The sequence below is a fragment of the Apostichopus japonicus genome, chromosome 17, assembly GCF_037975245.1.
Source record: "Apostichopus japonicus isolate 1M-3 chromosome 17, ASM3797524v1, whole genome shotgun sequence".
In the NCBI taxonomy this organism is placed as follows: Eukaryota; Metazoa; Echinodermata; class Holothuroidea; order Aspidochirotida; family Stichopodidae; genus Apostichopus; species Apostichopus japonicus.
The window spans coordinates 14481521-14497463 of record NC_092577.1 but is presented as its reverse complement, the minus strand read 5'-3'; the positions used below and the strand labels follow the sequence as shown (position 1 = coordinate 14497463).

General features: G+C 38.0%; 1 protein-coding gene across 1 annotated transcript in view; it reads right to left on the bottom strand.

Moving 5' to 3' along the window:
• Window positions 1-2058: 2058 nt before the first annotated feature.
• Window positions 2059-15943, bottom strand: part of LOC139984203 (DNA mismatch repair protein Msh6-like) — a 43843-nt gene continuing 29958 nt past the window's right edge. Inside the window, exons 23-30 of the mRNA XM_071997996.1 lie at window positions 15378-15610; window positions 14478-14610; window positions 13454-13552; window positions 12892-13105; window positions 11391-11480; window positions 10387-10541; window positions 7013-7147; window positions 2059-4802 (exon numbers count right to left, since the gene is read on the bottom strand). Coding sequence (XP_071854097.1) covers window positions 4656-4802; window positions 7013-7147; window positions 10387-10541; window positions 11391-11480; window positions 12892-13105; window positions 13454-13552; window positions 14478-14610; window positions 15378-15610 — 1206 coding nt within the window. The 3' untranslated portion in view covers window positions 2059-4655. The remainder of the gene's footprint in view (window positions 4803-7012; window positions 7148-10386; window positions 10542-11390; window positions 11481-12891; window positions 13106-13453; window positions 13553-14477; window positions 14611-15377; window positions 15611-15943) is intronic.

The window sequence follows — 15943 nt, the reverse complement described above, 5'->3', positions numbered from 1 at the left end:
AGCGCGCGCGCGCCCAGCAAACACAAAAACGTTTTGAAAACGTTATGAAAATGTTTCGTCTTTCGTTTTAATAACGTTATTTGTAGTGTAATAAATATGTCACGAAAACGTTTTCAGGCTTTATTTCAAAACCTTTTTTTCGTTAAAACATTAATATAACGTTTTCAAAATGTGAGAAAAATATCACATCCCATAAAAACGTTATGCCGACGTTTTCATAACATCACATTTAACGTTATAAAAACATATTTTAGAGGCTCTTTTAAAAACGTTAACGTTTTGTGTTTGCTGGTCAACCTTTGTATGTATATTTTTGCTGTTTGTTGATGTAGTTAAGCCATCACTCGGCGTCCCATAGCTGTGACAGTACTGGCCAAGAAATTGCAATATGCGATAATGATTCTCATCCTCTGTTCATTATTTCATATCAGGTTGTCACATTTTAATCTAATTAGTTGTCATCATCATAACTTTATCGAATAAAGAAATATAATATTCATAATTTTAATTTGGATTCTTGTCTTCTCGTCACATGTAGGCCTATGTCCATGCCGTATCACAAGTTAGCGCTTAAACTGGAATTATTTGGATTTTGAATCTAACGATTGTTTATATGAAACAAATCAATACAATATGAACCTTTTGTTCCCGATCTAAATAATGATGTAGCAAATTTTCCTGCTATACTTCTCTTTCGAATCAAACTTGGTCCTGGCCAAAAGGACATTTTCTTTCAGTTACGTGCACGGGATTTCAAAGGTGGGAGGGTTTTGAGTGTTGGGTACGTGGAGGGGGAGGGGGGGGGGCGGGGCTTTCTAACATCCCCTCTGACTGCCTTAGGTAGGGACTGAATCTGTATATATTGAAGGGCCAGATGCGAATGAATGATTTTATAAAGAGTGGCCCTGGGTCGTTGAAGTTGAATTGTACGTAGGGAGGTCGGGCCCGGCCCCTTCATGTAAAGAATTCAATCTTAGGCATCAAACGGTGTATTCTGAGGATTTTAGATTATAAATTATGTATAAGATAAGCTATCTCTAAACGCAAGGAAAGATGATGCAAATTGGGTGTGTCACCCCTCCCCCACCCACGCCCGTCTACTTGCACAAGACACTGCCTTGATTCCTTAAACACAATCGTGAACATGTATGGATCCATCATAGGTCTTCATGGAAGTTCTTTGTGGGCCACTCACTTTTAAGTACTAATAGAGGGCGTATTCCCATATGCCCTCTATCAATATTTTAATGGTCACCAGTCTAGAGATGTCACACCACAATTGTATAAATTTTGAGATCCTCCTCGCGAAGAAGCCATCATTGGCTTATCAAAGCCGCAAGCTGACCGAAGTCAGTGTCTTAGAATCATATTTAACGTCCATGATTATGCATTGTCAAAAACTCTGTAACTGGACGACATACAATCTTGGAGTGACTCGAACTCGGGACCTTATGATTGAAAGGCACCGGCGTTAACCACTGAGCAATTACTCCTAAATTAATCCTAACTTAAAAAAATTGTTCCATTGACTTACACACTAACTTCGACACTTTCCAACTGACATCATGTCCTACCCACCATATGATAGATGGGCTTGAACTATCTTTACATTTACAGATTTAACCAACATATTGGGCTAGAAGAAGTGAAAGTTTAGCATAGTACTCCCCAACCCATCTGCCAGCTCTTGCTGGGGAATTTTCCTTTTTTCCAACCAGGGATTTCTAAAATGCCTTAAATCATCTCCGAGACTCTCGAATTTCAGAACATCAGTAATCATTTTCATCCTCTTCAACTTCCAAGCATCAAAAAGAACGATTATGACTGAAACCATGCCCAAAACAGCTACCTTGGTGGGTCCATTTAGGACTATTTTTTTATGGTTAACTTATCCGGCGGATGTACACTACTGCAATAGTGGTATGTTACATAAATCATATATAGAGGGCACTATACCGCTCTTAACTTTAAACAAGTCCATTCTCGTCAACTCTACTGTTGTTAAGTCATCTATTATCGATCAATCAATAGAAAAAAATAGGCCTTGACTTCATGCCATTGCTGTTTTCTGCTGTCTTTATTGAGTACAAAAACATTGTGAGAAAGGTACAAAACAATTATCATAACCATTCTCACTCCTTCCGAAAAGTACTTTGTAGCAAATATGAATGAAAATCACAAGATAACACTGATTCCATTAATTACAATATGCAAGTTACCATAGTAACAATTAATATGCAAAATAGCAGCTGTTAAGGTTTCGTAGTGCGGTTTGCAGCTTATAAAGTTACAGGTAAAGATTAACAACAAAAACAAGGAAGAAAGTTGTATAGTACAGTTATGATGTCACAGAAATAACAATATGGGGGAAAAACAACATTTCAATACTGGTCAGCAAATGCCCATGAATGTTGGTGACCATTATCAATAGCAATCTGGTTGCCAGCCTCTAGGTGGCAAACTCCATACAATCTGCCAGAGTGTCTCCCTGAGGAAAAGTTACAAAAACCAACAGGAAAACATCTTTTTCAATATGTTTGCACGAACGATCTGGTTAATGGTTGCTTGGATGTCATAGTAAACAGATGGTGATACACGTGGTTTACGAAAAATTGGGTCAATTGAGGCCAGTTGCGACCATTTTTATAGGCCTTCCCAGAAACAATGTACGAAATTTGTTTACTGGTGAGTAAAAGAGGTTTGCTAAGAAGTGATTAAATTCGTCAGGCTCTCATTTAGTAAAACATCTTCATGATACGGAAAATATTAGGTTCCGAGATAATGGCCAACACAGAGATTGGCTAGTGAGAATTTCTATAAGGAATTAGTGTGTAAGTCAATAGGGTGTTTATATGGAGTAGTACTGTATGCTATCTTAAAGGGTGTGAAGACTCGTGCAAAAAGAAACGTCTAATGCCGGTAATTTGACCTAGTTTCGAATGAGGTGTAACAGAAGTGTTAAACACCACCATCGATCCCAGAAAATACACACACAGCTTGCTACCGTCGGTAATTAGACACTAGTGTTCATGCAGTCAGTACACAGAGCTGCGGTCAATACCCACAGCACAGTATACAAACGATTTATCGATGGACATCTCAGGTCCAGATAAAAGATAACAAGGTATCACGTTTCATTACTGTCTGCATTTGGTAGCGACACATACAAAACGTCACTTGCAAGCAACAGAAAGTTAACTTTTTCAGATGGCCGCACGCGGTTTGGGGCGAGTCTTCAATGCCTTTAAGCCTGGACTAAACGAAATCAAGAAAAGGATGAAAGCTAGGTAAGCAAACTCATCCCCATAGTACTGCACAAAGGACAAAGCTTGCTCAAACTTGGCACCATGTCAAAATCAATTACTTTGGCTAACTTTTTACACTACGTGCTTTCAACTTCCATAGCAACAGGTTTTATTTCATTTTGCCTTCACTATCAATGCTGCAGAAAAATGGTTGCTCCCTGCGTATGAGATAAGAAAAACGTAAACTAATATTAAGCCCTATACCAGTGGTAGAAGTAACAACTTCATTCTGATTTCTGAGAGAGGTCAGGCCTAGGTGCAATCTCATATCTCTACTGGAGTAAGCCTCTAGGCTAAATGATTGTTCACTGTTTATGTTGATCAAGAGCAGCAGACCATATCAGGTGATTTAAAGGCATTGAAGACTCGAGAACAAAAAAACTTCTCATGCCTGTAATCTGACCTAGTTTGAGGTGTATTAGAAGACACCACCATCGATCCCAGAAAATACACACACAGCTTGCTACCGTCGGTAATTAGACACTAGTGTACAGTCAGTACATACAGCTATGGTCAATACCCACAACACAGTGTACATAGCAGCGATGGACATCTCAGCTAAAGGTAACAATTAAGGTATCACGTTTCATTACTGTCTGCATTTTGTAGCGACAAGAAAAAAACTTCACTTGCAAGCAACAGAAAGTTAACTTTTTCAGATGGCCGCACACGGTTTTGGGTGAGTCTTCAATCTTTAATCTTGTTGTAGGCACTTCCAAACGATTCCATTGAAAAACGAGGACAAGTTTGTTCACAACATGACTGTATAAATCAGTGCTTCTTAATCCGGGGTGCAATGTGCTCACATCCATCAGAGGGGTGGGGGGGGGGTAAGGACTCCAGGGGATGCGAAACTATAGGGATTGTAAGAATAATTGCATTATCCCCAGCTGATAGAGAGGTTGCTAAAGATAAATTCAGTTGCTATGGGTAGAGAGTATTCATGGAAGGTTCCCAAACACTGGTTTAAATCATATCACTTAGTTACTATGGGTAGATTACAATCACATTCAATCAACAATTTGCCCAAATTTTGTACATTAATGTCCTTCCGAAGGAATGAGCACATGGCAAGCTCAGCATAAAGATTGGGCAGCCTTAGTTTTACAAACCAAAATTCACTTGCCTTAACTATCCTACTTGTCAAATCCAACTATTGACTGACTTCAGTAATCAGTAAGTCTGCGAACTGTTTTTCTTTTGTTTTTTACAAAACTGTTGCATATTTTTTATCTTAAAATTTTATAATAAGAAATTGGAAGACATTGTAAATAAGGAATAGAATAACTTCTCAAAATCTCTAGACATACATTAAGCTCTATCTGATTGGTAGATGGTTGCTATGGTAACTCAACAAGTGTTCATGAGTTTCTTGAGCTGTAAGAAGTTGTCTTGGTTTGGTTGGAGTGATGACAATTTCTGGACAGCCCTGAAGATTTTCAAACGGTTAGCAGATTCTTCAAACTGATGGGCTTTCTCTCGGGCTAATTTAATGATCTGCAAAAAAAAAAAAAAAAAAAATTATATATAGATATAAAAGTGCAAATTTAAAGAATATAGAGCTCTGAACAATACAGTACTGCATCTTTACATACTGTAATTAGGCAACAAGGTATAGCCATAGGATGTTTTAGATTTAATGATGTTCTGTCGTGTTGGTTTTTAGGTTCTAACTTCAATTGGAATTTTCACTTTTTAGCATTCAAATTGTAGATTTTGTAGTCAATCTGTTTTATCGCTTTACTCTTCACCAGTGCTTTTAATAGTTTTTTGATCTCATATTCCTGTATATATCTGTATATGGTATATGTATTTACTGTATTTTGTATTTATTGTTTTATGTCATTGTATATAGATTGCATGTAAAGCGCACAGATGCATGGCGCGTAGTGCGCTATATAAGATTTTATTTACATTTACATTTACATAGCCACAAAAGGTTCAAGCTAGGTGTAAGATTCCAAAAAGAGAATTAAAATGGTTGATGACATCATCGTTGTTGAAAGAAATATTTCAAGCTGATAATTTTCACAATTAGTATAGCTTTCTTGCAGAGATTATACATTGATTAGAGTTGATTACTTGGCAAAGTTAAACTGAAAATGATTTGCAGCTTTAGGTCAAACCCAAATCCTGTTCTCTGCGCTCAAGATATGAATTTTTCAATTTTGATGATAATTTTCTAAACTACAGAGAACATTGACAGCTATTTATAATAAAAAATGCCAAAGATGTCACATTTCAATGACAAATCAACAGAATGACTTTAATAGGAAAGTAAAGCTTTTGAAGAACACGTGCCATGATTACTTCACAGGCCACCCACTGTGTGCCACTTCCTGGAGTGAGTGATGACTTTAGCCAATCAGAGTAGGTTACATTCAATCAACCGAATAAATCATCCCGACATAATTATTAGATACTGAGATTGGGGGGTTTTCCACAAACAGTCTAGAATATTATGTTACACTGCGTGCCACCAGATCATCCGGCTAACTACCGGGTCCATCTTACAGTGAACTGATTAGGCTTAGAGTAACTCAACAGCAGACAGAGACACATTGTACCATGGTATTTATATTATCTAACGTCTCACATCTCGGACTGTATGTTATCAAAACAGACAAAGAAATAGACCAATGAAAAACAAAGACAGGAAAACAAACACCACAATAGAATTTAATATCTTGTTATCAATTAAGTTAGTCATGGGTGCTTCATCCCCCCCAATCCCCCCTCCCCCCTCTCTCCACTAGGATGGTAGAATCTCCAAAAATGATTACTTCTATTGAATTCTCCAACAAGAATTTACTAACAGTATTAGAGCATTAGCCATTTGACTGAATAGCTCAATTGTTTAATATTGCTTGAATTGTTTAATGTAAGACTCCAATTTGTCTGGGATTAATATGTAAGCAAGACTGCAGATCTTTAAATCATCTTTTTGAGTTTGATTTAAGAATCCCATTCCAATTTTAAAGGCCATTAGCTTTTAAAACTAGCCATGTCTCATAGGAAAAATGTACATTCTAAAAATTAAATTTTACATGTGATTATTACAAATATAGAAAAGTGTTCAGGTGACTAAATGTTGAGAATTGGAATGAACTATGACTTTTAGATTATTACAGATTATTAACCATCATTTGGTAAGAGAAAAAAAAACACTTAGAAGAAGCGTGTCTACATTTAATTCAACTCTATATTTTCAGTAGTTCTCGGTAGGTGTGGTAAAAAGATTTTGGACAGACTCAAAAAGCTGCTTTAAAAGCAACTTTCTGAATGTGGCTTAGCAATTTTACTAAATTTTTCAGTCAAAGTGAAGAAGTAATTGAGGATTTGTTTTCAGGTCTAAAGGTTTCACCTCTCTGACACTTTCTTCTTTCTTTATTTCTTAGTGCAAAGAGCAGACTGTAAAATTGTTGCAATTTTCAACAATTTTACAGTTTTCTTTCCTTATTGGATTTTTCTACTATTCATGGAAATCAATTACACTATTATAGGATTTTGGTATCAAATAATATCTTATAGTTATAATTAAGTTATAATTAAAGTTATAATTAAGTTATTATTAAAAGTTATAATTAAGTTATAATTATAGTTAATAATAATTATAATTAAAGTTATAAATGAAAGTTATAATTAAAAAACACAAGAAAATCACATTAAATTGTTCCTTTAAAGGATTAGATTATGAAGTGAATTACCTCATCGGGTATTTCGGCCAATCGTGCGGCATTGAACCCGTAGCTCTTAGGACAAGCTCCGCCGACGAATTTATACAGAAAGGTGATAGTTTCCTGGCTGGGATCTTCATCATTTTCATTTTCTACCATGCAAGCCTGTTTAAAAAAATAAAGGGAATTTGCAAACATTTGGTTATATATCTTCTTAAATAAATTTAAAGAAAAAAGTATTTATCATGTCAGCATGCTGAGGTGCATACCGTATGTAGTAGCAGTATTGTACCTGTATGTCTACTTCATTGCTGTTTTTATTTGATCCTGTTGCTATGGTGGACTGCTGCAACAACTGAGGTAATAAATTTATCTTGTTTTACAATAATTTTGGTACAAGGTGTACATAGCAACTCCTACATTACAGGCAAGGGACTGGTTTGGTTCCCTTGACAACCATCATATGTCAAGTCGCTACTGTTGTTTATGCATTCCTGTAGCAAATAAACAGTGCTACCTACTTACACAAAAGTAACTGCTAATAATAATTTAATTTCTCCAAAGAGCGAAAGACCCAAAATTATGTTCAGTGGGATAAACCTTGACACTCACTTTGGTATTGAATATTACAGTAAGATCTACATTATTAAACTTGGAAAACAACATGACCAGAGTTCATTAAAAAAACATGGATTATAGAGAAAATTTTATATTTAGTTTAGTGTAACTGCACATTGTTATAATAACGTGAAATACTTGGCAGACAGGACAGTCCATAAGGTGGTTGTTTATACAATTTGTTCTCACAACTTGCTAAACAAAGGCAAGCACAGCTATTTTGTGTTTCAGTGTCTATTATAGCTTCTTAATGTAGATAAGCATTGTGGGTGCACTCAATCACAAATTCTTCCAATGTCTTACATGTAAACTTAAGGTACCAGGGTTCGTACACTTTTTTAACAACAAAATTCAAGCACTTTTCAAGCACCAAATTTATGTTTTCAAGCACATGCTTATCATTAACAATAGACATTCTGTGAGACAGAGGCATAAAACATATCTAATGCAATGTGTACGCTGGGTATATAAAGACATGATCAGTGTTGGATTTTCAGGTATTTGAAAAGGTTGGGACTACCAGTTTCAAAGATTTTCAAAGATTTTGGTAGTCCTGCAAAAAACTTGGTAGTCCTTCCAAAATTTTCCACCAAAATTGTTCACAGCATGCATGTGTTTACGTGATATATCCGAATTGTAACAACGCTACACGTGCGCCGCATACAAACAGTATTATTTATGATATACAATATAAATCCTACCAACTAGAATGATAAATAATTTATCGTTCAGGTAGGTAGGATTTAGATTGTTTACTACTGTACAGCTCACATGCGTACGTCCAGCAATGCATTTTCACTCGGCCTATAGACTGTCCGTGTCTGATCGACTGTTGTTACAACCAGGGTAGAAATTAAGATTTGGCTTTGGGGGCAATTTTGGAAAATGAAAAGTTAAAAACGACCCTCTTTATGAATTTACGAGGGTTTTTTTTTTGTTAAGGTCTAGGGGTGCTCTTTTCTAAAATTCAACATGCTGTTTAAGGAAATGGTTGTAAGCATTTAATAGGATAAAGTAAGCACAATTACCCTCTTCCTAGTGCTGCGACCTTAAAGCAAATTCATTAAAATTTTAATCGCAAAAATTTGCGATCGTTTAGCAAATAACGTCAAGACACCAAATATATATATAACGAAAAACCAACAACCCATCAACTGAAATAGAAAACATGTAGAAACACATAGAAAACAACGTGTGTGGATGAAATCACCACCAAATACGAAACCATTATATACTGCTGAAAAGTAATCGAAGTTAAAACCTTCAATCCATCGCCACAGCAACGGTGTACGTAAAATACAACATTCCCTCTTTAAGACATACAGTAGCACATACCATCCAAACAAATGCCGATTTTCAGTAAATTGAAATTGTAAACAAAGCTACGCATTTTTTTTTTTTTTTTTGCAAACCGATGGTTGTCTACATTTCCCATTGACTTAGTGTGGCTGTTAGGCTAACATGTGGTCGAAGGTTGCAGTATTTCACGGATATTTTAGTTCTAGCTAACTGCGTCACAATTTCAGCAAATAAAGAGATGCTTAGGCTAGATTTTCCCGTTGACTATGTGTGGTGTTCGGCTACCATGCGCGCGACAATAGCAGCAAGGAAAGTGTGTAAACAAAGCTACGCAAAGTTTATTTGGGGGGCAAACCAAACCGATGGTTAGGCTACATTTCCCATTGACTTAGTGTGATTGTTAGGCTAAAATGTGGTCGAAGATTGAAGTTTTTCATGGATATTTTTATTCTTTATTTGCGACACAACTGAGCGAATAAACAGATGGCTAGGTTAGATTTCCATGTTGACTCAGTGTGAAGTTAGGCTACCATGTGGTCGGAGATTTGTGGGGATTTTTGGTTATTGTCGCTGGTACTGAAATTGCTTAGTGGAGGCCGTAATTTGCCAGTGACTGTGCGAGAAGTTTGCGGTGATTGTGCGCGACCCTCCCTCGTATTTTTTTAGACAACTAAGACATTCTTTTAAGTTTTTTGTTTGTCACAATTTGACTATTCCACGGTAATTATTGTGTAACAATTACATACAAAATATGTTTTGCATTAAGCATGTTAAATTTCAAGCACTTTTCAATGACATTTTCCAAAAATATAAGAAATCAAGTACTTTCAAGGCCTTGAAAACTGACCAATCAAATTCAAGCATTTTCAAGGTTTTCAAGCACCCGTACGAACCCTGGGTACCTACACAGTAAACAGGCACATGTTACAGTGGTCAGTAACTTAGATAACATCATAAAGGGAGTGAAGACTCGCGCTAAAAGAAACGTCTAATACCGGTAATCTGACCTAGTTTCGTATGAGGTGTAACAGAAGTGTTACACACCACCAACGATCCCAGAAAATAGACACACACAGCTTGCTACCGTCGGTAATTAGACACTGATGTACAGCCAGTATATACAGCTACAGTCAATACCCTGAGCACAGTATACAAACGATACAGCGATGGACACATCTCAGGTCCAGCTAAAGATAACAAGGTATCACTTTTCATTACTGTCTGCATTTTGTAGCGACACGCACAAAACGTCACTTGTAAGCAACAGAAAGTTAACTTTTTCAGATGGCCACACGCTGTTTGGGGCGAGTCTTCAATGCCTTTAAGCGATTAACAGCGAGTATCCATATGGGTAAAACTATTTGATTGGTTCTCTTTGCTTGATGTTTTTGTTTTTAACATCAACTGGCTGAATGAAGATTTGTTTGGAGTTCTTTCTGTTTTAAAACTGAATTTCATCACACCGTGTGATTGTGGGTTATCCTTACCATATGACCCAATCGAATATTAGTATCATGGGAGAACTCTTCAACCAGTGAATGATAGTGAGTTGAAAACAGTGTGCGACAGCCGATGTTCTCAGAGACTTCCTTGACAACTGCACTGGCAATGGCAGTTCCATCATAGGTAGCAGTTCCACGACCTTACGAATGACAAAGACAAAATGAAACCAATTTCAGCACAGTTGCCATCATCACCAATACTAAATTTCAAACATACACCAAAGCTTTGGAAATCAAAGAATGGAGTCACAAAACCATGAAAAAAAGGGCTTACTGTCATGATGTGGCCACTTAAATCTATTCTTCCATCTTCTTTTGTGCATTGGCATATATTTAGTTAAAATTCTCCCCTGTCCCAGTAAATAAATTAGAATAGGCTGTTCTAAATATTAGGTACAGTTTACATGTTGAACTATTATTTCTTTGTTTAATGAAGCCAACAAAAGCACAATTTGGTATTTCAAAGGGGGTAGGAGTGTTTGTGGGGGGGGGGGGGGGAGGGGTTGTCATTATTGGATGGAGTTTCAGGGGACCACCAAAGAAGGAGAGCCCTTCTGGGATCCAGGTTTCAAAGCCAGAAACTGCAGCATTCTAATATCAATTATAATACTTGGCAACCAAAATTCAAAGACAAAAGATACATGTAAGAAAGCAGAAAATACTTGTAATATTGATTTTTGAATATCCTTTATATTATTTTTGGCAGAATTTTATGGAAGCAAACTAGATACCTTTAACCCAGCTTTTACATCTTACTACAATCTTCCCTTGATATCGATCCCCACCAGCTCTTATTTTATAGGCAAATAATTTCCAAAATGGGAACAAATTTTTGATTTTGCTTTTAATTATAGGAGCTGCGAATTTGACCCAACTTACTACATTATTGGTAACTACGGTTACGACTGAGCAAGAGTAGACACTGTATCATGCTACTGTACTTGGAGATCAAAACTATAACTTGACTGAAAACTTCCATCTCTACTTACCAAGCTCATCCATCAAGATCAAGGAATGCTTGGTAGCGTGTTGAAGGATGCTGGATGTCTCGCTGAGTTCCACGTAGAAAGTACTTTCACCTTTAGAAGAATAACAAAAAAAAACATGGAAAAGTATATTTTTATAAAAATTTCACTCCATCTACAGAGATCAGACATTCCACATGCCTTGCCCATCAGTGGGGCTAAGGGAGCGGGGACTGAAGAAGTTGGGACAGGGGGTAAGCTTATTTACAAGAGCCTCTTTCATCTCTCAAGAAGAGTGGCTATGCCACCCATTGTCAAATATGTTGAAATTGCAAGCCTTAACTAAACAGAGGTGGTACTTTATTCCAATCTGGTAAAATTGAATCATACAGGCTTTGTTCTTTTCTGTGTAGCAGCACTAATATACACAAATAACATTGGTTGACATGATCATCGGTGGTACAGCCCTGTTGAATTAATACATTTGTTGCTTGATGTTCCGTCATGTTTATGAATGTTTCAAACCTTTTCCCCTTACAATTTGTCGGTGCGGACAATGGAGGAAGAGTTTTCAAAGCTCTTTCCTCCATTCCTCCCCCCATCCCCATCATTAACACCCATCTCCTCCCTCATGCATGTTCCCATCCCTGCACTTATCCCCTTCACCATCCACTCCCCCATCCCCATCAATAACATCAACTCCCTCCCTCCCTCATCCACCCACCCTCCCATCCCCACACCCATGCCCTCCCCATCACTAACACCCATCCCCTCCCTCATCCACTCCCCATGCCCATCAATAACATCAACCCCCCTCCCTCATCCACCCACCCTCCCATCCCGGTTCCCCACACCCATGCCCTCCCATCACTAACACCCATCCCATCCCTCATCCACTCCCCATCCCCATCAATAACATCAACCCCCCTCCCTCATCCACCCACCCTCCCATCCCCACACCAATGCCCTCCCCATCACTAACACCCATCCCCTCCCTCATCCACCCACCCTCCCATCCCGGTTCCCCACACCCATGCCCTCCCATCACTAACACCCATCCCCTCCCTCATCCACTCCCCATCCCCATCAATAACATCAACCCCCCTCCCTCATCCACCCACCCTCCCATCCCCACACCCATGCCCTCCCCATCACTAACACCCATCCCCTTCCTCATCCACTCCCCATCCACATCAATAACATCAACTCTCTCCCTCATCCACCTACCCTCCCATCCCCACACCCATGCCCTCCCCATCACTAACACCCATCCCCTCCCTCATCCACTCCCCATCCCCACACCCATCCCCTCCCTAAATCCAATCCCCATCCCCACCACTCATCCCAGACCCTGCCCCGTTATGGCACTGGCAGAGATATCATGGGATATTCCATCCATTCTGAAATGAAGATTTACTTGCCATCCCGCTGCACACCAAGACTTCCCTGTGGAACAAACCAATTTCCCCAGATATTTGTAGGAACGAACCAAATCCCTCAGCAGTAATTCTAACAGACCCCTTACCTGACATAATATTATCCCGAGCTCCCAGTCTTGTAAATACCCTGTCGACTGGTGTGAGCTTGCAGCTGTCTGCTGGGACATAGCAACCAAGCTGGGCCGTGATAACGATGAGACCGACTTGCCTCATCAAAGTAGATTTACCGCCCATGTTGGGACCCGTGACCAACACACAACAACTGGTGTCACATGAGCCATCACTGGTATCCATGGAAACCTATGATAGAGCAGACAATGTTAACAAAGCCAGTCAATTTCAAGCAGAATATTGATCAACATCTCGGTGCTAAATGTTGCCTTGGATTGAGTGTTTTGTCATTCTGGCTTAGCTATGTCTTCATCAACCCATATTCTAATAAGGTTGTGCAAGCCACGATAAAAGGGCATCAAAAAACCTTGCTGCAGGCCGCCACAAATCGGTTTGAGGACTGCATGTTGCCCATCTACATAATCTCTGTGATTCAGTTTGTTCCTCATGTGATACCTACTTTGAAGAAGAAAAAAAACTGGTGGAAATAAGAAAATCACAGTCTGAAATAATTTCCAACTTTAAGTGATCACTTACATCTGATGTCCCGATATATGTATGGTTAGGGATGTAATCGCCTCCAGAAAATGTTCTTACGATGCAAGGATGGCGGCCATTTTCAATTGCTATGAAAGGCTGTAAAAGTAAAAAAAAATTGTTTGAACACTTCCTTTGAATATCTTTTAACATTTCACCCTTTTTTTTTAAATAGCATCAACTTGTCTTATTTATAACAGGTTTCCATAGATACCAATGATAATTTCCTTCCTTCATTCATTCTAACTAAGAGATCTAGCAGGGTTCTAGCATTTGTTAGCAGTTGGTTTGCTCTCTCCAATTCAAGAGTTAATTACCATTCAATCTCAAACACAAGGATAGTTGAAACTTCAATCTCAATATCTTGTCCCTAACTTAAGATATGGTTGATTGAATGTATCCTACTTTTGACTGGCTTTTAACATTCAGTTACTCCAGGTAAGTGGACCACATTAGGTGGGCTCTAAGATGCCCTCAGGGTAAATGTTTCTTAAATACTTTACTTAGGCAATTAAAATCTTCTTGTTGATTTATTCTTGAAACCTGGTACATTTTGAATGTTTCATTAGCATTCAATGCTCCATGAAGTTACAATTTCATCAAACCACAACTATTATGCAAATATGGGTTTTCCATGTGAATTAGTCAGTTACAAAATATATATATATCACAAAAACAAAACTAATTTTCAGCTGCATTGCCTTGATGACATCATTCATTTTGCCGTTGTCAGATGCAAAATATCAAATTTAAAACATTAACATCTTCAGTTTGCGATGAAATACTATGTGGTTGTGGTTTCAAACCTAAAGATGCAGTAAATTTTCAACAATTTTCTAAGCAATGAACTTCAGGCACCCAGAAATTCCTTTCTGAAGGAGTTTCAAATTTGACTAAATGTGATTTATTTTGCAATTAATATGGTGAAAGTTATCCTCATTGGCTTTGTTCTTGTGTTTTTACCGGTTGTATGAAAGAAAGGTCAAAGTCATCTCAGTTTCTGAATAAATTTTAAGGGGATTACCTTAGTATCCTTGGTGGGTTCCACAAACTCTGGCCGGCACATGACATCTTCTCCAGCCATGCTGAAGTTTGATAAGCTTATCAGAACATCTATCACTGCTAGGCACTGAACAGCCTGGTCCCATTGTTTGTAACTGTAGAAACACAATAGGCTTTGTGATTGTACTTTCATTCAAAATTATTTTCATACGAATGATATTAAATGTAGCAGGCTGGACTATTTTACATGAAGGTGGTAAAGTGTTAGTACGACAGTTTGGGACTGCCTACAACTGTTTATATTTTCAGACATGTAAAATGATGCAATGTACCTCTCACCTAAAAAGGTGCATGCAGTATTTAAATTGGCAAATACTTTATGGCAATAAAACACAGCCGATAGTGTTATATGCAAGTTAGGCTAGACTGACTATCTTTGACAGGATAGTGCTTATATAAGCTTAGGCTTAGTATTGATATACTGTACTTGTAAATTAACAGACTTCATGTAAGTATTCATGATCTGTTGTGGCTGGAGAATATGACTAGAACATGGCAGCATCCAGACTCAAGACTTGTATGAGTACCAGTATGAGTACAAGTCTCTATGAATCTATTGAATCTCCTAGGCAACTTACTGCTTTACAACTCTATGACTGTTAGCTAAGTATGACTCTGAGGGTAGCTCCTTTAAGTGAGCATCAATGTCCTACAAAATATATGCACTTACTACCACAGTTCAGGTGCCAGGGTCATACATGCATGTGGAAGGATACTTTGATAGGGAATCGCAACAATGCAGCTGGAAGAGTAAGGTTCGTCAATGAAGGGCTTTTGACAATCTCCAATACTGTTGCAGAATTATTCAGCAACTTTAAATGATGTAATGCCAGAGTGAACTATGAGAGGTTATAAGCCTTACTGTTCATCAAACTTATGAAAGACTCTTCTCATGGAATCTTTTAATGCAACATCTCTACGATCTTCAGCGGTTATAAGATCTGCCAGCAAGTCCGTGATGACTGGAGTCCAGTAACGTTTAAAACCTTTCTTTGATGACTGTAGCTCGTATTCTTCTGGCGTTTTTCGAGAAAGAGCAGCCTCGGGTACTTCCAGCTGGAAGCGATTCTTAGCCGATCCCCAGTACTTGATGCTCTGCATATAAAAATACAAACAATCGATGTGTGTATACAGTACATCAATCACTGAGTGAATTATCAATAATTGGCAAAATATTGTTCCAAAGACGTGAAGATTTGTGCAATGACAAACCTAGTACATTTAGATGTAATGGATAGGTAAAATACTCAATTGTGCTACCCCAGTACATTTAGATGTTATTGATAGGCTAAAGATTCAATTGAGGTACCCCAGTACATATGGATGTTATTGATAGGCTAAAGACTCAGTTGTGCTACCCCAGTACATTTGGATGTTATGAATAGGTTAAAGACTCAATTGAGCTCTACCCCAGTACAATTTAAATGT